General features: G+C 48.1%; 8 protein-coding genes across 8 annotated transcripts; 3 read left to right on the forward strand and 5 right to left on the reverse strand.

The window, feature by feature from the left end:
• Positions 1 to 1,318: 1,318 nt before the first annotated feature.
• On the reverse strand, positions 1,319 to 3,284 carry EV420DRAFT_211094 (uncharacterized protein). Its single transcript, XM_060481220.1, has 4 exons — positions 2,313 to 3,284; positions 1,883 to 2,257; positions 1,504 to 1,828; positions 1,319 to 1,450 (listed from the first exon to the last, which is right to left on the reverse strand). The coding sequence occupies exons 1-3, from the start codon at positions 3,052 to 3,054 to the stop codon at positions 1,812 to 1,814; spliced, it is 1,134 nt and encodes a 377-aa protein (XP_060332483.1). The 5' UTR covers positions 3,055 to 3,284; the 3' UTR covers positions 1,319 to 1,450; positions 1,504 to 1,811.
• A 133-nt stretch (positions 3,285 to 3,417) lies between these two features.
• On the reverse strand, positions 3,418 to 4,919 carry EV420DRAFT_1532242 (uncharacterized protein; the record flags this gene model as incomplete). Its single annotated transcript, XM_060472715.1, is given in 4 exon segments — positions 3,418 to 3,948; positions 3,982 to 3,983; positions 4,003 to 4,736; positions 4,790 to 4,919. Coding segments are annotated over 4 exon segments (940 nt in total), but the record flags the coding sequence as incomplete, so codon positions are not given.
• A 4,256-nt stretch (positions 4,920 to 9,175) lies between these two features.
• On the reverse strand, positions 9,176 to 10,767 carry EV420DRAFT_211183 (peptidase C14, caspase domain-containing protein). Its single transcript, XM_060481222.1, has 3 exons — positions 10,651 to 10,767; positions 9,587 to 10,585; positions 9,176 to 9,510 (listed from the first exon to the last, which is right to left on the reverse strand). Exons 1-3 carry the CDS (start codon positions 10,669 to 10,671, stop codon positions 9,412 to 9,414), a joined length of 1,119 nt encoding a protein of 372 aa, XP_060332485.1. The 5' UTR covers positions 10,672 to 10,767; the 3' UTR covers positions 9,176 to 9,411.
• Positions 10,768 to 11,172: 405 nt separating this feature from the next.
• EV420DRAFT_211211 (uncharacterized protein) lies at positions 11,173 to 11,814 on the forward strand. The gene is made up of 3 exons (XM_060481223.1): positions 11,173 to 11,212; positions 11,368 to 11,500; positions 11,547 to 11,814. Exons 2-3 carry the CDS (start codon positions 11,396 to 11,398, stop codon positions 11,664 to 11,666), a joined length of 225 nt encoding a protein of 74 aa, XP_060332486.1. The 5' UTR covers positions 11,173 to 11,212; positions 11,368 to 11,395; the 3' UTR covers positions 11,667 to 11,814.
• A 2,210-nt stretch (positions 11,815 to 14,024) lies between these two features.
• EV420DRAFT_1640995 (uncharacterized protein) lies at positions 14,025 to 14,911 on the forward strand (the record flags this gene model as incomplete). Its single annotated transcript, XM_060477175.1, has 4 exons — positions 14,025 to 14,222; positions 14,277 to 14,555; positions 14,611 to 14,662; positions 14,727 to 14,911. 4 exons carry the CDS (start codon positions 14,025 to 14,027, stop codon positions 14,909 to 14,911), a joined length of 714 nt encoding a protein of 237 aa, XP_060332487.1.
• A 192-nt stretch (positions 14,912 to 15,103) lies between these two features.
• On the reverse strand, positions 15,104 to 16,912 carry EV420DRAFT_1306361 (caspase domain-containing protein). Its single transcript, XM_060468492.1, has 4 exons — positions 16,738 to 16,912; positions 16,598 to 16,672; positions 16,274 to 16,546; positions 15,104 to 16,212 (listed from the first exon to the last, which is right to left on the reverse strand). The coding sequence occupies exons 1-4, from the start codon at positions 16,771 to 16,773 to the stop codon at positions 15,286 to 15,288; spliced, it is 1,311 nt and encodes a 436-aa protein (XP_060332488.1). The 5' UTR covers positions 16,774 to 16,912; the 3' UTR covers positions 15,104 to 15,285.
• Positions 16,913 to 18,109: 1,197 nt separating this feature from the next.
• Positions 18,110 to 19,845, reverse strand: EV420DRAFT_211321 (uncharacterized protein). Its single transcript, XM_060481224.1, has 4 exons — positions 19,654 to 19,845; positions 18,865 to 19,600; positions 18,455 to 18,814; positions 18,110 to 18,398 (listed from the first exon to the last, which is right to left on the reverse strand). The coding sequence occupies exons 2-4, from the start codon at positions 19,598 to 19,600 to the stop codon at positions 18,394 to 18,396; spliced, it is 1,101 nt and encodes a 366-aa protein (XP_060332489.1). The 5' UTR covers positions 19,654 to 19,845; the 3' UTR covers positions 18,110 to 18,393.
• Positions 19,846 to 22,227: 2,382 nt separating this feature from the next.
• On the forward strand, positions 22,228 to 24,435 carry EV420DRAFT_1640998 (allantoin permease; the record flags this gene model as incomplete). Its single annotated transcript, XM_060477176.1, has 11 exons — positions 22,228 to 22,390; positions 22,447 to 22,566; positions 22,618 to 22,727; positions 22,783 to 23,067; positions 23,116 to 23,243; positions 23,293 to 23,319; positions 23,370 to 23,538; positions 23,584 to 23,700; positions 23,748 to 23,816; positions 23,875 to 23,993; positions 24,051 to 24,435. The coding sequence occupies 11 exons, from the start codon at positions 22,228 to 22,230 to the stop codon at positions 24,433 to 24,435; spliced, it is 1,692 nt and encodes a 563-aa protein (XP_060332490.1).
• Positions 24,436 to 24,517: the final 82 nt, after the last annotated feature.

Raw genomic sequence — 24,517 nt, forward strand, 5'->3', positions numbered from 1 at the left:
ATTAAACAACTAGGCGTGACTCGCACTTCGGTCAGGCGCCTTATGTTGCTCGCAGGTTTGCGTGCAGGGAGCTATCGCTTAGTTGAGCGAGAGTGAGTTCAGACTAAGTTATCGGGTGAATAAACTTTAGTTCGAGACTGAGGTTTAAGACCTGCAGTCGAGCTACTTAAATACAGTTTGGGTCGTGCTAAATATACTACAAGAGTCTGCAACGGTGCGATAAACACACTGAACCCTCATGGGTAATGCGATCAAGTCCGGAAAGTTAGCATAGCAGGATTACGAGAGAGCCGATAAGATAAGATAGGACGCGAAATCGTAATAGTAAGGGAGCTGCACGGTTTTCTTGCGTGGGTGAGAACGTGCTTTCTCCTGCGGGAAAGGTGACGGTATCCGCTATGAAATGGATACGTCTGAAATCACGCATCTTCTATCAGGTGTTTCTCTTATAGAGCGGTTTGGTACTATCTCGTTGCCTCATGTTTGAAGAGGTTAGAAAGGAACGTCGATCGGAAATTTCTCCATTCTAGGCCAACTAAACCATATGAGCAGAGCAAGAGATAATCGAGGAGTCAGACGGCAGGTAAAACTTGCTTAAATTCTCGGTAATAAATCTGCAATCATCGAAATTGCTTTTTTTTTTGGTGGGGGGGTGGGGTCCGTCAACTCAGCTGAGATCATATCTTGAACCCCCTGTCAAACGCATGATACCGCTAGGATCCAGCAAAATGTTTCCTGTGGATGAAATTCAAATCAACGCATTAAGATACGTTCAGAGCTCGGACAAGAGAGTCCTCAGGTTGCTGGCCGTCATGAAGAAGTTGAACGTTTCAAAGCGCGAGCGAGAATCAATGGATTTCGACGATAACTTTGTATGAATACGTCTCTGCCTAGGCCTTATTAGATTTTACATAACTTGAGCCAATCCTCCATTGTTCTGCGTCCTCCATCCGGATGTGCACAATGCAGTAAGTTCCAAGCCAAGTCAAGAGCGTCCCAGATATCCTTGCGGCATATATTCAGATTGCTCACAGTCTTCGAAAACGCAAGAATCCCGACGCCCATACCATCCAGCTCCCTCTCCGTCTTTGTCTGCATCATGAACAAAATAGTGGGATCCCAGTTGACAGAGGCAACCCTCGGCTGTCTCAAGTCCTCTTCCGTTAACCTCACGATTCCTAGAAGGGAGCCCACGATAGGTGAGACCTCGCGAGTGTAGATGTAGCGAGCCAGGGCAATAGAATCTTCAGGCTTGAACATTCTAATTCTATGTATCCGGTCCAACTGAACGGGACATGTGGCGTGAAAGATGAAACCACGAAGTAAGATGTTGGACACGGGTGGAGCCGAGGGCGAGATGAAACGACTTCGCAAGGTGATATGGAATGTCGGCACCTTATACTTTTCCAGCACGTACTCAGTGGAGAGGTGCTGCTGAGGAGGATAGAGGCTAACGGATGAGCGTCAGCTTGGGGTTTTCTGTCAGCAGCAGAACGTACGTACGCCAGGGATACCGCAGAGAATTCGGATAGGGGGATTTTGTGTGAGGCCAATCTGCGCTCAATCTTGTTGATGTGTCCTATTGCGGCCCTGCTCAGCTTTCTGTAAAGAAACTGATGTGATATCTCTGTGTTGTCCAAGGGAGATTCTTGCGGGCTTCTGTGGGTCGTCATGATAATGGCGGGAGAAAAGGAGACAGTGCACGTGCGACTGAAACAAGGAAAAGCGGTCGCTTGATTCCGGCCTTCCCGTTTATTTGATAGAATGTGAACTACAAGCAGCCCAAACCCAGTGGGCGAGACAGAGGAACCCTACAGGTACTCCGTGTCTGAAAACGCCAACATTAGCACACTCCAGATGTGACAGACAGTGAAAAACTGACCCCCTCGACCTGAAATTACATCGACTCGAGCATCAGTGAACTGGCTTTCGATGGTCCGTGTCACTGAGGCTACATCCGTCGTCATCCACGTCGCGGTCACCTCTACGACCACCGACATCAAAGCAGGGAACCTGCGCTCCAACAAAAGCTTGTCCAAGCCCTTCCACACAGCATAATCACCTGTATTAGCGCCAAGCGTGACACAGAAGGTGATACGCTCGATATCATCGCACTGTCTGAGATTCCCGATCCACCACTCGAGCAGGTGTCGATCCACAGCGTCGTCGATATCAGAGTGGTAGTCCCACATGTGTACGGTGACGGTTCGTAACCCTGAGAGTTGGAGGTGATCAGAAGATTCAAGCTGGTTCAATACTACACAGAGACAACATCAATAACGATGGTGGAGAGAAGATGGCCATGCACGTACGATCGATGCTCCGCGGCATATGCGAAACGACAAGGTCTTGCAGGGGACACAGCCCTTCGCTGAGCAGGGTTTGCAAGCGGTGTATATCAGATCGATTGTGCAGTAGCACGTCGAGAGTACGGACGTGTCTCGGTGACAGAAAGGACGTGTCAATCCAAAAGAGTTCAGGCGAGAGGGCCGAGTCGTGGAGAGTTAGATGTTTTACATGTGGCGCAGATTGCTCGTCTTGCTCGAGACTTCCGATGATATCTGTATGGTGTAGCTTGAGGGTGTGAAGGGTGGAACGAGAGGCAGAAACGAGGGAGAACAAATCGGATGCCTTGATACCGGTTACGCAGTGAAAAGTAATGCACTGAAAGGCGCGGGAAGAAAGGGCCGCCCGAACGTCCTGGGGCAACAACGCCCAATTGATGTGAATGAACTTAATCACTCGTAAGTTGGAGAACAGCGACATCACAGCAACAAAATGCTTCGTATTTCGTATTTTTCTATCGTCCCAACCGCTGTGAAGGGCCAAAGTCTCGACTCGGGGAGGTATGTGAGGAGACGCCTGGCACATATTGCGAAACTTGTGAAAGTGCCGAAAGTTCTCGAAGCGTAGTTGACGGAAAAGATGAACTCGGGTTCGACGGAGGAAAGAACGGCAGACAAGGGAGGAAGCCTTGAGGGATCGGGGGTCATTGATTAAGAAATCCAGGATGGAATCTATTAGCTCCTGGGGTAACTTGGTGAAGTCAAACATCTACAAAGATCAGTTTCCCTGCTTGAGAAAAAGACGAAATTGAGAATACCTTAGCTTTGAAGATGGGCGTCATGACGAGAGAAAAGGAAAGACAATTTCTCACGTCTCATGTGATCCCAAATAGGGGCCGTGTTCGTTTGTCGAATTGTCGCTGCACACCCCACCGCCTCAAGCTGTACCAAGTAGTAGAAGACAAAGCAGGACAACAAGTTCAGAGATATCGATCAGCAACACGTCCGACACGCCACTCGAGTGACCGTTCGACGCCCAAAAGCTGCCTCAAAAAGCTAGATACTCAAGGGAAGTTGCGATGGCAGCAAGCCATACGAGCGAAACAAGGAGACATACACTCTTTTCAATTCACCAATGGCAGCTCCCGGCTGAAATGAACATTCTTGGATTGAACACGGATGACAAGTTACTACTAATCGTCCAAACACTGCCATTCTACACTTGGGAGAAGAACGTAACCCTTATACTAATCTGCAACCGCGTCAGAGCCCAGAACAATTCGAAACATCAGGAAAGACCGACTTGTAACCACAACACGAACTCGCTTATCCGTGAACTGACCCTCCATAGCGAGCTTGGCAGATTTAGCGAATGGAAAGGTTGGCCAGTTCGCGTCCAGGTCAATTACGACATCTTTGAGGCAAGGATTACTCCCCTCCTCACACAGATAGCGATCCAAAATCTTCCAGGCCCCGTAATCACATAAATAGTCATACAATGGAAGGCGGAAGGTGACCCGCTCGATCACTGAGCATTGCCTGATATTCTCTATCCACCACTTCAGATGTTGATCAATGGGACGCTCGTAGAAGTCCCATAGCTCCACGATAAGGGATAGTAACCCTGAAATTGGAAGGCGATAAGACAACGTAAGACGTTCCACTAGATCGGAACATATGAGTAGACACGATGAATAAGAGATAGCCACACATACAGTCACAAAACCCCGGTGGATGTGTAACTCTAAGGTGCTGAAGTGAACAGAGCTGCTCACTGAGCACCTTTTGGAGACAGCGCGTCGAGGAAAGATCTGGCAACAACACATGGAGGGTGTGGACATGCCCCAATGGAAGAAAAGAGGGCAGGGTCTGTGAAAATAACTCGTAGCGAAGAGGCGCATAACATAGAGACAGAGTCTGTATACGTAGAGAGGATCCTACGCTGCACTGAAAAGACCCGGTGACTTGTGTTCCATTCAGCTCGAGCCCATCAAGACTGTCGTGAGAGCTAGAGACGAGGGAACGTAAGTCGGATGTGGTCATATCGGTATTACGCAAGAGGATGGTTTGGAAAGCGTGTGAAGAGAGTGCGTCTTGTGAGGCCTGTGGCAGCAATGTCCACTTAATGTTGATGAACATGATGGTTTGCAAGCAAGAGAGCGACGAGATCACAGGTGCAAGGTGCTCGGAGTCTCGTACTCTATCGCTCGTAACATCGTGAAGGGTTAATTGTCTGACTTGGTGAGGTATCTGGGGAGACTTTCGGAACATCTCGTGAAGCTCGCTCAAGGAGTGGGCATCAGTGATGCGAAATCGCCAGAACAGATGAACACGAGTTCGGTGGAGGAAAGAATGGCAGACCAGAGAGGAGGCTTTGAGGGACCGAGCGTCATTGACCAAAAAATCAAGGATATAGTCAATTAGTTCTTGAGGTAGCAAGGAGAAACAGGACATCTACGAGAAATTAGTCTCTTCCCAGGAATACCACGAGATTAGAAGATATATCTTATTCCTCTGACGCCAGGTCTCAGGAAAGATAGATAGATAACCGGTCGAGGTCCAAAAGGGAACGCTGGGGCTATGTACCACCACAAAACGTGCCACATACTACAGTCCCTCACGCCGCTGTGATATCCTTGGTTGAAAGGTGGACGAGAGGAGGAGAGACCTTTTGCCGTGTCTTGTATGATTATAAATAGGAGAGGAGGTGGCACGGCCGTTTCTTTTGGCAAACAGCGCTACCTGTAATGACCTCAATCAGTAGAGAACGTAGTCACTGACAGGGTAACTACCTGTGAGCCCTCCACTTCAGCATCGCACAGTAGTGCTCCCTTAATGATGCTCACCGGGCATTGAGACGCAGCTTCAAGACAAGATATTACAATGCTGCGTCCCTATGATACGACTGTGGTAATGTCATGCGCAGAATCGTGAATGAGGGAAGGAATTCTGATTAACGGCCTGTCCACCAATAGCAGGAAAGCGGGTTAATGGGTCATCACGCTGCTCCCCGTCTCTTGCTCCCTATGTGCATGCTTTATTAGTACAAATGACCAAAGATATGAACAGCAACAAGACGTACTTGAGAAGAACGTCGCTCGCCTCCAACACTGAACCTTTCCCAAGGCTATACTCGGCATGATGCTAGCGTGCTAACAACGAGCAAGGGCATTCGGAGTCGTCGGGCATGGACATAGCTGCAGCAACAACGGTGACGGCTAATACCTCATCTGTTGGTGGTTGGATTCCTCTCCTTGTCTGCCTCACTCGCGGTCGCTGCCGGGGAAAGTCTTGATGAACAGACCGTTTTCCGCTCCGAAATCGGGAATAAGTACGCCGGTCATGGATTAATACACGATATTGAGCCAGCCCCGCAATTGACTTTTCATCTGTAAGTTGTAGCTGTGAGGATCTGAATACACCAACACGATGCCATAGCGTATCATGGAACTTTTCGCTTCTATACCCAGATTCCCGGGGCCTACCGTCACCTCCCCCACTATTCCAGGTGCCCGAAACGCGATTACAACAAATCTCGGTATTGATGAGAGTACAGGTACATCTGGCGATACGGATGGAACAGCATTCAACGAAGCGGAAGCAACTCCTTTGTCCATAAGTCGGCTCTTGCTGATGGCCCCTCGTTTCCCCTGCCTCGCCTTCATCGTCGTCACGGTCGGCCATGTCGAAATAAGGAATTGGGAAGCGCCGCTCTCTAAGGACAAGTATCCTTCAAGTCATCGGTTGCAGATTCGAATAAGCATGTCGGTTGCAGGCTCTTGTCGCTAGGATTGAACCAGGTCCATGACCTACTTCCCAGTAAGAAATGGCCATGAGCATTTGAGTATTTGAATACACCAATACGACACCATAGTGGACCCGGCCGTTCCTTGGAACCTGGTGCCGGTAACACCACCACCACTATCTTCGAGCTTGTAATTCTCACATCTGAGTTACCGGAGCCTATTTTTTCCACCTGCATCTTCGCCGTACCCCCGCCCGGAAAAATGAGGAACTGGAACCACACTGCTCTCTGAGGGTCGATGAACTGCAAGCCATTGATTGCTGAGTCGAATGAGAAGGTTGCACGGTGCTAAGCCAGGACTTTGACGGACTTTTCAACTGTAAGAAATAGCGGTGAGCGTACAAATACGCTGACGCAACTTTGTAGGGCACCTGTGGACATGTAATTCATGATTCTTCCCCAGTACCTATCGTTGCCGTTTCGAACAGAGAACCTGTCTCGAAAATGGAGTGGCAGCAGCTCTGTACATCATCTTGGTGAGGAGTTGAGGAGTTCAGTACATTCCGTTTTCTGGGTCTTCAGAATCGAAGGCAACAAGGTAGTGAATCATGACGATGATGGCGGTTGTGATTCCTCTGCCAACCCTAACCTTAGGGTGGTGTCAGCGAACGGTCTGCCGGTCCGGTCTTCGCCAAACTTCTTTTTCTTGCCTTTTCACGGTCAGGACGACACACTACAGCTTGGCTCTCTTGTCTCGAAGTCCACGTTTGCAGGCTGCCCGATTTTTGATTAAGGCCGTACAGGTGGTTATGCTAATACTTCGGTTACTGTATCATAGGTATTGATAGCCGTCTGAAATCCGGATTCTAGTGAAGATTTTTAACGACGATAGACCTGCGACTTTTATTACCACGCTCAAGCACTCACTGTCCAACATTTCCCATCGATCTCTACGTCAACGAATCTTCGTCATTGGTATAAAAAGTCTTCTTGCCGAGCTGCTCATTTAATTCCGCAAAGCTAAGGCAGTCAGGTGAATCTCGAATTATTACTTTTCTCTGTGCTGATATTACTCCTAGCGCAATGAAGTGTCTACCAAGGGATGAGGCGAGGATGTTATCAAGTATATCCATGTCCTACGAAACGGGCTACTTGTCAATGCGGTTTTACATGTACACCTTGGTCGACGTTCTGCCATTCTCCAGGTATAAATCACGTCTTATCATGATTGTACTTTGGCTCACTGCAAATTTTTAGCACTGGTATTTATAATTAAGGCGACAGACATCGACAGGGGACAGGGAACTAAACGCTGGACGATGTTCACGTATTCTTGCATTTATACGTATTTCCTGTCTATCCAAGTTTCTTCGTTCGGTTAGCGAGAGCTATGGGACGCCAACAGCATGTCTGATTCAACAAATTCTATAGTCGTTTCTGGAAACGACATGCTATTCCAGTCTTGTGTATTGGCCATCATCCCATGGTGACGTGCATTCCATCGATGGAAGATCCTCGCAACAACCACCCTTTTCTAGCGGCTATGTTAGTCTAAATACTCGCTGGTCACGAGACGGCACATCCCAGTTATCTTTGATTCTTCAAATGCACGGACCTGCATGTTAGCCGTCACGCCGGTCGATTTTGCAGTCGCCCCCTCCCTGATCCCATGCTTCGAAACGATAGAAATGAGACATACCACACTTAATTGCCTTCGGTCGACGCCGTAATGGATGAGTCGTACTACATCTCATTACGTTCGAACCTGGCGCTACACTGAGTCGCTCCTTACTACTGAGCATCCTCTACGACTGCTACTGGCCATGCGTAGACTATGTATATCTGAGTGGCAGATGCTTAGCAAAAGACTTTTCCTGATGCAACCGCGGACTCCCATTCACCTGTGCTATTGCTTCTTCCCAATGTCGTGATCATTGTATCGAGCCGGAAATCTCCTAGCGCAACCCCAACGAGGACAAGTTAGACGCCGACCTGGAGGATTACTAGTATATATACATCCTGCAACATCTTTACACCGTCCAGCCCGGAACGTGCCTTTGGCGCCTAATAGCAACAGTATCTCATGGAGACCAAGAATAGATCCTCTCACATTGCAGGCCGTGCCGTATGCTGTTGAATAAGAATCAGCATTCCATTCTCATGTTCAAGGTTCTGCACAGTGTAATACGGGCTATGCATATCGTACTTTGACCTCTCAGTCAGCTCGGACCAGCGGAGCGAGTTCCATCATCGCAGAGTATTTTAAGGCTGCAGAGGCGGTATCCTTTTTACGATGTCCATACTCACTGGCGTGAATCCAAATTGCTATCGAGTCCGGCGGGCGGCCCTATCGAGAGTCGAGATGCGATATAGTACAATGGTAATAACTGAAGGATCACCATAATCGTTCATCAAACTCCACCGAATGAAACTCCGTTCACACAGGTTCCAGGAATGATTAAAGTGAACAAGCGCCCAGAACCCTCCGAGAAGGTACTGCATCCAGAACCGCGATGACCTCGGAAAACAGTCCCGGGCTTCATGACGATCAAGCACCTCTTGTGATTTTTGTATATACTTATTTGCACGAGGCAGGAAGGTCGTAATGGAAGTGTTCATCGTGTATCCCGAAGTGAAAGGGAGCTGAGAAAGGTCAACGATGATCGCGCAGTGCCAATGCATCGGACAATCAGAGCGGAGCAGTTTGTCCCCCACTGCTTTTCCAATTGTCCGATACGAAAGGTTTGTGCTTATCGTCACGACGCTTTTATTGCTTTGGCGGCTAAACGTATTTTGTATCTGTGTCCTGGTCTCTCTTTATATATCCCTCACTCACCGCCGTGGGTGTGCATAGGCGGCGAAGTGTTAAAAGGAGAGAACATGCGATAGTGGCTCGAAGGGAAGTGCTGCCGGAGGTTAGGATCAAAAAAGCGAGCCCTTTTTGCGGATGCGGAGAAAATGAACTTTACCCTCCACACTTGGGCTAGCCAACCTCTGATCCAGGATTTCCTGGGGTTTTCTGTTGTGCGTCTTTGCGAGTCAATCTTCTTCACAGCAGCCCACTCCTTCAAGGTCTGCGTAATCTTTTGATTCTTTCCCTCTAGGCCAAAGATGAAAAAAATGCAAATAAATATAATTGATACTTCGAGGATCGCGCGAACGATAGGTGTATATCCGTGCCTTGGTGGTATATAATTCAGCTTAGAACAATCATGTTACTGTCAAGTTTATACAAAGGATACTGCCTGCCGTTTTCTCGTACACAAGGGAAGGATCGGGGATTTAGAAACTGGTATGCCGTTACTGCATTGTGCTTACATCCATAATTATCACTAGCAATTCCCCATTCTCTCTCCCGGACCTAGCGAGACAGTTCCAGTGTTATGCGGATTCGCCTTCGAACCTCTCTTCTTGGCTGCCTTGAGAACTAGGACCAGGCGACACTAGAGATTCTACATTCGATAATTGTGCATCCGTTTCCTGGAGGAACGTCATAATAAGGGACTCCGAGTCAGCCCTGATAATTATCACAATCTAATAAAGAGGATCATCGCACCTGATACAAAACCCTTGCATATTTATACCTCCCAGCAACTACGGCTGTCTGCGAGTAGCACTGCGAACTCGACTCATTCAAGTGACGGATAACGTCCACATATGTCGATCCATCTTCCAAATGACCGTTTCTAAAGACACGAAGGAGCGCTTGAGTGAAAACTCCATTGTATCCTGACTTCCCCTTGTGCTGAGCCTCCGTCGCGAATTGAGCCTCCTTGCATGCGGCCAACACTACGTGAGTATCCATGTTCTCTCTCCAGTCCTCCATGGATACAGATTTATATCCCGGAAGCTCGCCTAAATCCTCATCTGCAGCATCGAACATAGCTTTTATCGAAGCACCAGGCATTGGATCCGCACGACGTACGCCTGGTATCACGACTCTGGTGACACCCGCAGAGTGGCAGCAGTCCATAATTAAGGTGATATGATGTCCCTTCTTGTCAGAAATGTGGGAGATGATTCTGTTGATTTCCCTGTCGCAGATGTCAGGAACGCTGCTGCTTCGATCCATGGGGCACAGTGCCTCGATGTGCCCTGCGGAGGCAACGGGATCCCCGTTGTAAAACTCTGAGCCAGGGTAGCATGAGCCATGTCCAGCAAAATAGATGACAATGTTGTCGCCTTCCTGAATATTGGAGTTGTCGGAAAGTTTGAGAAGCGCCTTGATAATGTTGGCGCGGGTGGCGGATTTAGTATGAATCGAGGGATGAGTGGCGGATGAGCAGTTGATAGAATCGGTATTACAGTGCAGTGAAAAACCGAAAAAATGTTTCACTGCACTGATAAATGACGAGCACGATGGGGACTTTTGCGGTTGGTTATTGGTGGAACCGAGAAGGCACTGGATGTTATTTTTCGGGACATGAAGTTCGTCAGCCAAGTATTTCACGACTTCTGCCGCATCTGATACACCGCCACGTAGCGGCGAGGTGGGATAATCGTCAATGCCTATGACAACCGCCCAAACTCGAGAGGCATCAAATCCACGCTGGGTCTATCGTGAAGCGCTGTTCATCAGTACTGTCATATCCAGGCTAAAGGGGAAATAATTGCACCTACCCTTTGACTGTCTCCACTCATTGGCCTGTTCGATAGAGGAGAGGGATTGTCAGGAAGTTCTATGGAGTCACTGTGCAGTTTTCTATGTATTTATATTGTACGATGTAAATTCGTCCAGGGATCTTGATGTCTGGATGGTTGGTCTATGAATTGAACTGTATTGATTTACCTTGGATCAGAATACAAATACGCGGCTATCTGGGAGCCATATAAATGGGCAATTTCAGGAGCTGCCTTCAAGAGTCCTAAGATTTCCCAGTACGTGATTACTGTTTGAATTGTGCCATTATACTTACCTCACAGCGCTGATACATAACTTGATATTCTCCCGCAGTGGCATCTGTAGACAGAACTTCCATTCCAGGAAATCAATCTCAGATTTCGATTTTCCTCATCGACTCGAGTACCAGGTAAGTACTTAAAATATCTCACTAAGATGGAACCATCGGTTCTGTAGGCTATCCAGAATTCCGAAGTGCGATCGAGGATGGACAGTCCGGAGCAGTTTACTATTTATCAAGACTGCATATTATGTGATATATGATGCCATGTGCCATTTTTAGTAAGTATCCGGCCCGTTCTCTGGCTGTGGGAAAGGCGACGTGTCAGCAAGCAGCCGCTCGCTCTCCCCACCCATGTTCAGCATGTTCAACGCTGTACCATTAAAGGTTATAATGACAAACTTTGAAGTGTTCTAACCGTTGTCCATCCCAATAGTGCTATTTGAATACCCCGCATCCTTGTCATGGCACCCCACATACGTCAGTGCTTCCCCCTTTTCTGTGCTACATGTGTTGCAGCGGCACATAGTCGACACGAAGGCATTCAAGATGGAACTGGAACCTCTGGGGTAAGTCTCATTATCTGTACTGTGAGCCGAGTCCGCACTTATCCAGATTGTTTCACAGTCTCTACTCGAACAGGACATCACGTCCGATCTAGTGTTCTTCGACCGCAATTCCACAATAGTACTGCCTCAAGTCCTCAACATTGATTCTGCGTTTCGTTCTTCCTGATCGACGAAGGATTAGGCCGTCACCTATCGGGCTGGAACTGTTGTCTTTCGGAGAGATAAACTTGGGAGAAGAACATGACGGGAGAATCGTCGTCACACCTGAGATAGAGGTGTTGGTACTAGGATTCGGAGCTGTGGTGAGTTCTATCAATCTATCAATTGCGTATCTTTGCCTTCTAACCTGCCGGCAAGAAGTTTCGCTCCATCTCCAGTCTGTTCCTCATGGATGGCGCTAGTCCCTTCTATCCCATCCTCCGATTCCTGCTTAATCGACATCCATCCGGTAATTTCTGGCAACACTTGTATTACCTTTGTTGCCTTCATCAATTTGCGTATCGAAATATTGAACCAAATCCAGTTGTGCATCATTTTTAGGGATGGCATTGAATGCTCTTTTTGGCGCGATATCTTTGTTGTCCCTGGCACAAACGTGGTCAAGGAATGGGCTGATTTCGGAAGCAGTGGTGCCTGCCCAGTGCCGCGGCAGGATAAGGCCGAACCCTAACCTAGCATGTAAATCCGATTACCTTGCTGGATAGCTAGGTCTACCCACTATGACTCTTTCCTTATCCGTTTGCTCCGAAACCTGCCAACTGTAAATATAACCAAATAGCCGGTGATGCCGACGAGCCGCAGAGCGTTTACAAGGCCCGGCCTGAAGCAAGCCCTAAGGTGACCCGGGGCCCTATGGGTAGGCTTGTTGAAGGCTCAGGTTCAGGCTTCATTTTTTGAAAGCCCAAGCCTCAAGCTCAAGCCTAGGCTATAAATGCCCTACAACCACAGGCGTTCAGACGAGGGAGTACGTCATTTTGGAAGTCCGATCGGACTATGGAAGTTGCGGAGATCGCTTTTCTGCTTGCCATCATCGCGATTCATTGACGCACTCATCGCAACCATCGCTGATACTCATGATATGACTCCGGCCAGTACAACAGAAGATGATTTGGAGGAAGGGGGGAATTGAGGAAGGTACGGACTTTGTGTTGGGTTGACAGACTGAAACTTGGTATATCATGGTTTTCCTTCGCTGTGTCTATTTCTCATGTTTTCATGTGTTGTGTGGCAGTACCAAACGCGTGCATGCCACTTACTTCAGTCTATCAAAAGTAGACGTATTCTGTTCTTGTATTCTACAAAACATATTGAGCAACTGCACGAACACCCGTAATATTTCAAGGAAACATCGTTTGCGCTGACTATCAACCGACACCTATCCAAGTGGCGTGAGATCGGGCAAATATTCAGCCAGCAAGGTCCTGTGCGCTGGCACCGCAGCGGACCCTTGTAACAGTAGATACCACCCGCCATCTGACAATATTAATCCTTTCCGTATCCTTTTGCTTAAGTTGGTTTTGGATTCTGGAACATTAGAACAGATTGATGTGTACCCAAACTTATGAAATGCTCGTGGACTTAGTACACTGTAAACGAGTGGCAACATTGCTGTCCTCGTTCAAAAAAATACTCAGTATCCCTATCTTAAGGTGGCAACGCGTTATAAGGCAGTAGGACAAGGCTTAGGCTTGGCAAGGCCGACTGACCGATCTATCCGATCTTCTGGAAAAACGGTCCGCGCGCGTCGAAATTTTACATGCTAGGTTAGGGTTCGGCCCCTTGCAGACTTTGTTCCGTACAAAATTAGTTGATTTTAATTTACAATGACGCGCTTACGAAAGTGATCATGGACTGCTAGCCACTCTGAAGGAGCACCGACGACTAATAAAACCCACTTCCTTCCTTCCTTCCACTGTCTGACAACTTCCGAAGGATCCAGTACAACATGGCTACTTTCCCATGTTGTCTAGTTACGCTGTCCGCGAGGTCAACCACGCTGCAACATGAGTGGACGGCATGTGTTTTTCATACTCAAATCATACCACGCTTTTTCTTGCGAAATAGAGTAGGACGCCACTGACAATGACGGGTTCACGCACTGTGCAGTCTCATTTCATTTGCCTCGTGTGGTCGATAGTTGATTCACGCAGAAGTTTGACCCTTGCCTTTCTTGCCTGAAGTCGTGCGGATGGCATTGTGCCTCGTTGTCCCAGCTCATTCTCCTTGATCCAGGCCCTTTCGAGGAACATACACTCACGGTGCGCTTCTGGCATTGTCAAATAACATCGGGAGAGCTTGGAGCTGACATGCACCACAAAGGCACAGTGGCAAAGGGAAGCAGAAGCATAAATACTTAGCTCTTCTCAAGTTATCCAACCACTCCCTCCAGAAAGGTACGATCTTAATGTTCAGTCGTTCTCCGACTATGAGTGGGCTTAGTACCAGAGAACTAAAGTCGCTCTCACAGACACGGGTCAGCTTCTCGTTAAGGTATTGACGTCTTCAAATATCCGCGTGCAACACCATGTTTCTACTTAGGGAGGTAACCAAGGCAAAATCTATGCTTGCTCGCTTGGGTAGAAAAATCCTTGTGGTCATACGTGACTATCCTATTTTCCGTCATATTATGCTCCGCGCTTCTTGTGCTCAGCTCTCTACAATACATGGACAATACGTTCAAATTATCTCAGCACGGGTTTTTGCATCAGGTGCTATATCTCCGGTAAATATCTTTTTGATAGCGCAATTTTGAGCTCGTCGTCTGACTAGACACTAGGGTGGTCCCAAGGAAGCAACGATGGACGAAATATCTGAAAAAATCAGGGTATTGGAGGAAAAGGAGAAGGACTTAGCGAAACAGTATGGGATGACCGGGGACATCGACTCAATTGAGGTTCGAGGAGAAGCCAAAGCACGGGCCTTTTCGGAGCTCGGGAACAGCCAGCTTTTATCGGATTTGAGCAATCTCCAAGAGCTCTACGATAACCGGCGAAAGTTCGAGATATTGAAACTTCATCTTCGAAAAGGGGAAGGATTTTCTTCACCCCTACATGTTGTGAGCTTACATCACATTTTCAACAAGAAGCATTAATTCTGATCCTGTGCTGCAGCCCCTGCACCATGTCGGCACCTCACGATTTTGGTCCCTTCTTATGAGCATTAGTGCGTATGACATTGTTTCATTACATGGTTGCATTGTTGACGTTTCCGGAGAATTCTTGATCAGGAACCTCTGGGTATCTAAAAATCACATTCAGCATCCAGCGTGTTTTCGGTTCTGAGAGCACTTCACCTGGAAATTCGGTTTTCACTTGTCATCTTGATGCATTTGCTGCTGTAGATGCTAGCGTGACATCCTCTCTTGATATAGAGCTCTTATTCATTACTGTAGGGAATATAATTTCTTGGTAGACAGTAAGCAGTCTAAGCTACGTTTGGAAGGAAGGAAAGAAGGAAGTTTTATTGGTCGTCGGTACATGTTTGGCGGCAGTTTCGGACAAAGGAAATTCTCCATGGTTGTCTCAGTGTTGCCTCATTTCTGCTGTCTACATCGCTGCGAGTCATTTATTCTCACTTGCCCGCTCTTTCAAGGGCCATGTAATCCCTAGGACAAAGATCACTCAAACGAAGCCGAGAAAAGAAACATGACTGATAGAAGCATCGCACACTACACCAGCTTAGAATGGGACGATACACTGTTGAATGAGATAGGTAAAAATGTAGGTCGTATCGGGCCCGGGAGAAACATTGAAATGAGAATTGGAGTACAATACCGCATGGTCTGTCTATTGGTCCTTGTACCAAAGACGATCCCACTTATGATTCCCAGCAACAACGGGAGTCTGCCCGCGGCTCCATGGGAGGGAAAAAATAAGGTCAACGTATGTCGACTCTTTACTCAGATTTCCGGATCTGAGGGTATCAATAAGTGCCCGGGTGAAAACCCCGTTATACACCGTCTCACTTTCAACTTCCTTTGCAGTTTGGTACTCCTTGCATGCAGCGAGAATGACATGAGAAGACATGTCGGGGCGCCAATTCGCCCCCAAAACTGATTCGTAAGACGGATATCGGTCGAGATTCTCGTCAACCATGTGGAGCATACGTCTGAGAGAGGAGCGTGGTAACGGGGGAATAGTACGTGTACCGGGCTCTGGGAAATGGCGGGTATGGGTACCAGAATGGCAGCAGTCAAGAATGAACGTAATTCGGTAACCCTTGCTGCAAGAGATCTGCCGAAAGATGGCGTTTATCTCTCGGTCGCTGATGTCGGGAACTCGTAACCCACGGGAATCCATTGTATCTCTGTCGATGGGGCAGATTGCCTCAATGGATTCATCTACTGTGCCAGGATTTTCTTCAACATCGTCGGAATCAGCGTCTCTGAGGTAATATTCCTTTAAAGAGTACCCCGAGCCGTGGCCGGAAAAGTATATGATGATATTATCACCCACTTCGATTTGAGGGTTATGGATGAGACTGAGAAATGCATCAATGATATTGGCACGAGATGGGAAAGAGGATGTTTTGGATGATGCGTATTGTGAGCCAAGAAGTAGCTGTATTCGTTCTTGTGGCACCCCAAGGTCCTCTTTCAGGTATCGCTCCATTAATAAAGCATCTGATACGCAGCCCTGTAAAGGATACGATTCATAGCAGTCAATGCCAATTAGTACGGCCCAGAATTTGGAGCGTTCCATAGGCCGACAGGCCTACAAATTCACAGGTCAATATCGGACTAGCAGGAGATAGATAATTGAGATATTTGTTTACCTCGCTATTTGAGGAGTTGCTCTGTTCCAAAAAGTGTGACCAGGTCGATAAATTCCTGCATTGGAAGCCAAGCATGATGCGGTAGAGTATCTTGTCGTAAATATATCCATATGTTCTTAATGAAAGGCTATCTTCTTCATGTTTTACCCCGGTCGACTTCATATCTGTATTATCGTCAGAAATTATATTGTTCCCTATCTCAGACTCTGTCCTAGGAGATAGCTGCTTCTTGACATGCTCCGGCATAGCAGCGACCTTGTCTGAAGATACATCCTGCTCCATGATTCTAGCATCTTCGTAGTCAGAAATTGAGAGGTTACTTACAGAATTTTTAACCGCAGGGAGCTTGACAGACTCGTGACGGGCCATCGTTTGTGGTAGAGTCCATAGTCCAATAGGCTGTCAAGGCGGAAGTAGCGTTAGTCCACTCAAGAGACAGAACTAAAGACGAGAAGGGAACTCACAAAGTGCATTGTTCCGAAATAGACACTTGCTTGCATGAACTTGCGCGGCGCTCAGTAGTATAACATTGAGTTAATGGAACTAGTCGTCTCTTTATAATTTGAAGAGTTAAGTCTAGGTGTCGCACTGTGGCACTCGCATGTAGCGGAGTTTGTTAGATCTCCGGCACTTGACATGGTGCATGGAGTATAAGATTCACGGGGTCGAACTGAAGCGCTTGTTTGTTGTTCACTGGAACGACAGCAGTAGCTCTAGAATTAAATTGGAACGATCGATGGGTTCGAGGGTGTTACATAAAACCAGTGCGTATTGCTGCCCTGCGATCAGAACGCTGTATGACTGCTTCTCCGACGATGTGGGGATCAGATTTCACGCGATAGTGAAAGAATGTACTTCTGAGCAAATGCACACTTCGAAAAAACAAACGCCGGGAAACGCCGGACGAATCGTTGGCGTGTAGAGCCCTCACCTAAATGCCTAAGTCACCGGGTACAGTAGCTAAGTAATGAGAAGAGAATACGCACCAGGCGCTTAAAAGTGAATTGAAACGCATGTTTCATAATGCTCGGCGGAATCATCCATCCTGGTGCCACGGACTCGTATCAAGCACACGGAGTTGCGACAATCTAGGATGATGGCACTTCGACGGCAGACACGCCACCCTTGACATAAGTGAGCGCTCATTGAATTGATTGCTGTTAGTCTTCGGCGAGGGGCAAGGTCCAAGGCCACGAAGTTTCTTCCGCGGTCGCTCATTTTAATCCAGTTTACCTGAGGGAATGTAAACCAGTGATATATTATGATATGGCCTCTATTCGAATCACGTGGAAAAGGCTACATGAATCTGAGTATTATGTATGCATGAGAGTAGGCCAGTCAGATGAAAAATACATGCATGGGTGGAGATTAACTTGCTGCTACCAACTCAGACATGTTGAAGCCGACATATCCCATGTTCCTCCGGGACCCGCGAAGAAAGTATTGATGCCCAAATCTGAACAGAGTGAAAGGTCAGAATCAGATCAGAAGACGAGAAGCCAGAAGACCGTACGATAAGCAGAGAATCCTCGAATAAGCGCCCAATGTATTGAACAGTTCGCCGCTGGTGCTGTCAGGGCGCACCGTAACCCATAGTAGCACCATCAACGCAATAGAAACCGCGGAAGATCCGACGTGCCGGTTGGGCACAAGGTCCCTATCACTTATAGAACCGTAGAAGCGGCATTACTCGAAGCTAGGAATGTCCACTATAAAGTTTACGGACACCTTATGGGACGGGTACCCCATACTTGAAGAGAACGAGGCTCAGAGTCTCGTACTATTTTCCCACGTCTCGTGTAAGCCCAAATAAGGGCTATCGAACTGTCGCACACGCACCACAGCCTCAAGGAGAGGACAAAGCAGGGCAACAGCTTCAGAGATATCAATCAATAACAGTATCATGATGACATCCGGGTGACCGTTCACCGCCCAAACGACGCTGCAAAAACACCGGGTCATCAAGGTTGCTTATGAGTTTACTGGAGGTCACAAGCACATGCGAGCGAAACAAGGAAACATACAATCCACTAATGGCAGCTTCCCGCTGGAATGACCAGTCTTGGATTGAACACGGATGACAAGTTACTACTATTCGTCCAAACGTGCCTGTCCCTATACTAATCTGCAAAAATCCACATCAGCACCCCAGAGCAACACAAAAAGCCACGAAAGACTGACCTGTAACCACAACACGAACTCGCTTATCCGTAAACTGACTCTCCATGGCGAGCTTGGCCGGTTCGACGACTGGGCTCATTGACCAGTTTGCGCCCAGGTCAATTACGACGTCTTTGAGACAAGGATTACTTCCCCCCTCAGACAGATAGCTATCCAAAATCTTCCAGGCACTGTAATCGCTCAAATAGTCATACAATGGAAGGCGGAAGGTGACCCGCTCGATCACTGAGCATTGCCTGATATTCTCTATCCACCATTGCAGATGTTGATCAATGGGACGATCATGGAAGTCCCACATTTCCACGATAAGGGATAGTAACCCTGAAATTGGAAGGCAGTGAGACGAGTTAAGACGTTCCACTAGGTCGTAACACATGAGTAGACACGATGAATAATATAGCCATACATACAATCAGAAAACTTCGGTGGACGTGTAACTCCAAGGTGCTGAAGTGAACAAAACTGCTCTCTGAGCACCTTTTGGAGACAACGCGCTGAGGAAAGATCGGGCAACAGCACATGTGGGGTGTGGAGATGCCCCAATGAAAGAAAAGAGGGTAGGGTCTGTGAAAACAACTCGTAGCAAAGAGGCACATAATATAGAGATAGAATCCGTATGCGTGGAGAGGATCCTACGCTGCGCCGAAAAGACCCGGTGACTTGTGTTTTATATAGCTCGAGCCTATGAAGGCTGTCGTGAGAGCTAGAGACGAGGGAACGTAAGTCGGATGTGGTCATATCGGTATGCAAGGAGATAGTTTGGAATGCATGTGAAGAGAGTGCGTCTCGTGAGGCCTGTGGCAGCAATGTCCACTTAATGTTGAAGAATATGATGGTTTGCAAGCAAGAGAACGACGAGATCACAGGAGAAAGGTGCTCGGAGTCTCGTACTCTATCGCCCGTAACATTGTGAAGGGTTAACTGTCTGATTTGGTGAGGTATCTGGGGAGACTTCCGGAACATCTCGTGAAGCTCGCTAAAGGAGCGGGTACCAGTGATGCGAAATCGCCAGAACAGATGGACACGAGTTCGATAGAGGAAAGAACGGCAGACCAGAGAGGAGGCTTTGAGGGACCGAGCGTCATTGATCAAGAAATCAAGGATATAGTCAATTAGTTCTTGAGGTAGCCAGGAGAAATAGGACATCTACGAGAAATTAGTCTCTTCCCAGGAATACCACGAAATTAGAAAATATATCTTATTCCTCTGACGCCAGGTCTCAGGAAAGATAGATAGATAACCGGTCGAGGTCCAAAAAGGGAACGCTGGGGCTATGTACCACCACAAAACGTGCCACATACTACAGTCCCTCACGCCGCTGTAATATCCTTGGTTGAAAGGTGGACGAGAGGAGGAGAGACCTTTTGTCGTGTCTTGTATGATTACAAATAGGAGAGGAGTGGCGAGACGACCGCTTCTTTTGGCAAACAGCGCTACCTGTAATGACCTCAATCAGTAGAGAACGTAGTCACTGACAGGGTAACTACCTGTAAGCCTCCCCTTTAGCCATCACACGGCAGTGCTCCCTTAACTACGCCGTACCCTTGCTCGCCGAGCATGGAGACGCAGCGTCTGGTCAATATATACACTCCTCACAACGCTTGCCTCCCTGTTATGCAACGGTGGTAATGTCATGCGCAGAACTGTGAATGAGGGAAGGGACTCTATAACAGAAAGCGGGTCAATGCGTCCTCACGTTGCTCTCTGTGCATACATTAGTACAAATGACCTAAGATATGAACGGCAACAAGACGTACTTGGGAAGAACGTTGTTCACATCCAGGACTGAACCTTTCCCAAGGCGTTACTCGGCATGACGCTAGCGTGCTGGACAACAAGCGAGGGCATTCGGAGTCATCTGAGGTAGACGGCAACGAACGACGACTACCGTCGTATCTGTTGGTCATTGGATTTCCTCTATGCCACCTCGCTGTCCCCGCTGAGCGAAAAAAAAATGTCTTAACAAACAGGGAAGGCGCCATCTTCTGACCTGAAATCGTATGTAGACTCGAATGAGTATGTTTTACCGTAATGCACGATATCGAACCAGGCCCGCCATCTCATCTGTAAGGTGTAGCTGTGAGAATTTGAATACAGAAATACGATGCCATAGCGTACCGTGGAAGCTTTCACTTCTGTATCCAGACCGTCACCTCCCCCCACTATAGATGTCCAAAACGCGCAATTCTCGGTATTGACGAAGGCATAGGTGTATGCGGCGATCCGGGTGAAAGGGCATTCAATGAAGACAAGGTTGCAAATGGAGGCCACTCCGTCTATCAGCCGGTTCTTCGCTGACAGCCTCTCACTTTCCCTCGTCGTTACGGTTGGTCGTGTCGCCACTTGGTAAAATAAAGAGCTGGGGAGCGCCGCCCTCCAAGGACAAGTGTCCTTCAAGCCATCGGTTGCAAATTCGAATAAGCATGTCGGTTACAGGCTCTTTATTGAACCCAGGTCTATCACCTCCCCAGCTGTGAGCGGCCATGAGCATTCGCATACACCAATTCAATACTGTAGCGCACCTTAAACTTGTAATACGCGTGTGTGTGTCCTCTCCCAGTGCCTATCGTTCCCACCGCCGTTATAGACAAAGATTTTATTGCAGAAGTCAGGATTGACGAGATTTTGGCGCATCATTGTCGGAGAGGCCCTGTTGCGACAGCTCCATATATTGTGGTGAGTATTTGGCGCATTACGGGGGCAGTGGTCATCGTGTGGGCTAGCAGATCGTGAAGGTGACGGTGTAAGGCTCAGATCAGTGCAAGAGGTTGTTGCCCCTTTCTTTGACCCTAACCCTAGAAAGAGTTATGTAAATGAGCGGCCCGCCGGTCCGAGTCTTTCAAACAAACAAATAAATTCCGCAACTCAGTCCGTAACATACACGACCACTCCACGCTCAAACTTTCCAGTGTACACCACAACTTCTGAAGTTTGGTCTTCTTGTCTCTAAAATTACCTTCGTAGGCTTTTCAAGTTCTCATTAAAGCCGGACTTGAATTTTTTCCCCTACACTCGCGCACAGAAAAAAAAAAAAAACTCCGGTCGCCACACTGATTAGTACGCGCTCTCTTTTTCCCCCGACGCCCGTAAAACACGTCGATAGTGGACTTGTACGCTGGCCGTCACATAACGCCTTTCAGTTTTGTGGTTTACACTTTCCAAAAATCCATGCTTGTAAAGATGGCTACAACGAAGCTTACCGTTCGCAGTCTACACACGCACCTTCTCTTCGAATCCAAATATATATATTTGGTCGTGCTAGATCTCATTACATTCGGACGTTCTCCAGTCTTTCCCACAATCAAACAAAAGCGCTGTACTGGCCCTGACAAGACTTCACAAGATTACAGCCTGGAATTCCTGTACAGGGATGAGAGGGACACCGTAATCGCGCCAGATCGCGACATCTTTTCTCAAGCTCTTCTCTATTTCTTCCTGGAATCTAGATGCTGCGGCGGAAGTGATCGACGCGCCGACAGATCCTGAGTGTTCGGTGTTCCGAGGGGAGAAGCGACCCATCTACGAAGGTCCTTAGCATTCTGTATATCCTTTCTTTCCTATACTAAATCGTACTCACAGTAGCCTCACCCCAAAATGATGCTTATAACCAGGGCAGCTGAACAAGAGACGGGCCGGATATACCATTACACCGCGTGATATCCAATCCCTTATCATTATCATGCCGGGTCCCTAACTCAAGTGCCTATACACGCAGTACACTTAACGTGCCTGTATCCTCCTTTCTAAGTATCTCTCATTATACCCCCATTATCATGGACATCGCCGAGAAAAACGTCGAGGAAGTTCGGATTCACACCATCACAGCACGCCCTTCCTTCCGCCATGCATTTCGAACCTGGGCATCCTTCAACCGCTACATAAAGACCGACACGGAGAGGAATATCCCAGGGAATGGGCACATATGGGAGAATGAAGGTTGGCATGGTCCTCCTCTCTTGTTTTCGCTCACCCGGGCTTATCAAGCGTAAGAGACCTCCTCCCCTCCCCCGAGGAGCATCAGACCTGGGGAACAGGTTCCTTCTTTGCTTTCTGGTTCTCAGACTCGATGAATACGAGTACTTGGGCTGTCGCATCTTCGATGATTACCCTCGGTATGAGCGTGTATTCCCACTAACAGGGTTGATTTCTGATGAATAAGATAGGCATGACATGGTGGCACGCCATTCTCGTAGTATTCTCGGCAAACATGTTATCGTCAATTATACTCGTCCTAAACGGATACGCGTCAAGTGGATGGCACATAGGGTATCCCGTACGTCGTTCTCCTCTTCCGCTTTCCCGCCTTCCTGATTTCCTCCTGTTCTTAGGTACTCGTACGGACATCGTTTGGCGTCGTGGGAAGCTTTTTCGCCATTCTCATTCGAAGTATATTGGGGATCGTGTGGTTTGGGGTGCAATGTACCTTTGGGGGATACTTTGTTTCCATATGCCTGCGGTGTATCTGGCCGGCGTGGTACACCATGACAAACCATATTCCGGAGAGCATAGGCATTACCTCGAGGGACTTGGCGGGTTTTTCTATTTTCTGGATATTAAGTTTGGGGTTTTTAGTTATACCTCCTTACAAGACGAGGTGGCTTTTTATTGTCAAGGTAAGCGCTAATATGTATTACGAGTCTGGACTGAGATAAGATGTTCAGAGTTTCTTATTACCACCGACGGGATTGGGTTTATTGATCTGGGCCTTGAAGAAGAACCACGGGTTCACAGGCATGAGCTTCGGTGCTACTCAGTCGAGTGGATCGACTCTGGCGTGGGCAGTTCTTGCGTACGTGCCTTCATATCCATCAGTACACACCTGCTGACTCTCATCTCAGCCAATTCAATGCAGTGATGGGAACCAAGTTCGTTCTCCGTAATACTTATATCTCACTGGGATCCTAACCGACTTCAGCTCCGCGCCCCTGGTCACAGTACCAGATATAACTCGATATGCACGCCGTCGTAGTGCACAAACCGAAGGGCAACTTTTCTCTCTCCCGATTGGACAGACTTTGTGGGCGACGTGTGGGATCATGGTGACGGCGGCGATGAACCGCCAGTGGGGTACGGCATATTGGAATGTGAGTAAAGGTCTGCACGACCAGTCCTTGGCTGATGCCTTATAGCCATATGATCTCTTAAACGCGATACTTGACCATGACATATCCTCCTCCACCAGAGCAGGATGCTTCTTTGCATCCGCCGCGTTTATCTTAGCGACCCTCGGGACCTCCATCGCTACTGTATGTACTGAATTCCCTCTGTCCGAGCACAATGCTGATCTTCCCAGAATACCATCCCCTTCGGAGCTGACATTACAGCTTTATTACCGAGATATCTCACCATCGTCCGGGGACAGGTATGTCCAACTTTACCTTTTTTTTCATCTTCGGGTTTCTGATCACGTCCTGGTCCAGCTTCTTTGCGCCCTGATAGGGTTCGTCGTATTCCCCTGGCGTATCCTCTCGAATGCCCCAGGGTTCCTCACGTTCCTCAACGGGTACTCGATATTCATGGGGCCCGTCGTTGGTATAATGTGCGTGAATCCATCTGTTTCGCACGCTCCTCGACTCCAGCCCTGACCATGGGTTAGGATAATTGACTACTTTTTAGTACGCAAGGGAAACCTCCAGCTCGCGAGCCTTTACACTGGCGCTCGGGACGGTGCGTATTACTACACCTGGGGGATCAACTGGCGAGCTATCGTCGCCTTCATTGCGGGTATAGGTATACCCTTTCCCGGGTTCGTCCAGAGTTTTGGGAATGTGGCGATAGGCGAGGTGGCTATGGAGATGTTTGACTTTGGGTGGATTGTGAGCTTTGGGGTTGGGGCGGGAATGTATTGGGTTCTTTGTAGGGTGTGGCCGGCGGTGGGGAGTGGTCCGGGCTTTGAGGTGGAGTTGGAGAGAGTGGAGAGGGAAGAGGTGGAGAGACGGATTAAGGAGGAGTATCCGGATGGTGTACCATATATTTACTAGTAATAATACCAATAGTATAGGATTCCTCCATGCTTCGTTAATGTTGGGGCAGGTAGTTCAGGCGGAAAGACGCCCCCGCCGG

Source organism: Desarmillaria tabescens (assembly GCF_030435595.1).
Source record: "Desarmillaria tabescens strain CCBAS 213 chromosome Unknown EV420scaffold_12, whole genome shotgun sequence".
In the NCBI taxonomy this organism is placed as follows: domain Eukaryota; kingdom Fungi; phylum Basidiomycota; class Agaricomycetes; order Agaricales; family Physalacriaceae; genus Desarmillaria; species Desarmillaria tabescens.

Bases quoted from the DNA above. Each gene is read 5' to 3' on its own strand.
- EV420DRAFT_211094 (XM_060481220.1), bottom strand. From the start codon at position 3,054: ATGTTTGACTTCACCAAGTTACCCCAGGAGCTAATAGATTCCATCCTG. The intron at 2,258-2,312 runs GTACGTGCATGG...GTCTCTGTGTAG, and splicing joins TATGCCGCGGAGCATCGATC to TATTGAACCAGCTTGAATCT.
- EV420DRAFT_211183 (XM_060481222.1), bottom strand. From the start codon at position 10,671: ATGAGTGGAGACAGTCAAAGG. The intron at 10,586-10,650 runs GTAGGTGCAATT...GCTTCACGATAG, and splicing joins TGAGTGGAGACAGTCAAAGG to ACCCAGCGTGGATTTGATGC. The intron at 9,511-9,586 runs GTGCGATGATCC...ACGTTCCTCCAG, and splicing joins ATGCAAGGGTTTTGTATCAG to GAAACGGATGCACAATTATC.
- EV420DRAFT_211211 (XM_060481223.1), top strand. From the start codon at position 11,396: ATGGCACCCCACATACGTCAGTGCTTCCCCCTTTTCTGTGCTACATGT. The intron at 11,501-11,546 runs GTAAGTCTCATT...GCACTTATCCAG, and splicing joins ATGGAACTGGAACCTCTGGG to ATTGTTTCACAGTCTCTACT.
- EV420DRAFT_1306361 (XM_060468492.1), bottom strand. From the start codon at position 16,773: ATGCAAGCAAGTGTCTATTTCGGAACAATGCACTTT. The intron at 16,547-16,597 runs GTAAGTAACCTC...ATCATGGAGCAG, and splicing joins TCCCTGCGGTTAAAAATTCT to GATGTATCTTCAGACAAGGT. The intron at 16,213-16,273 runs GTAAACAAATAT...GTGAATTTGTAG, and splicing joins GCAACTCCTCAAATAGCGAG to GCCTGTCGGCCTATGGAACG.
- EV420DRAFT_211321 (XM_060481224.1), bottom strand. From the start codon at position 19,600: ATGTCCTATTTCTCCTGGCTACCTCAAGAACTAATTGACTATATCCTT. The intron at 18,815-18,864 runs GTATGTATGGCT...GTTACGACCTAG, and splicing joins TCCACCGAAGTTTTCTGATT to TGGAACGTCTTAACTCGTCT.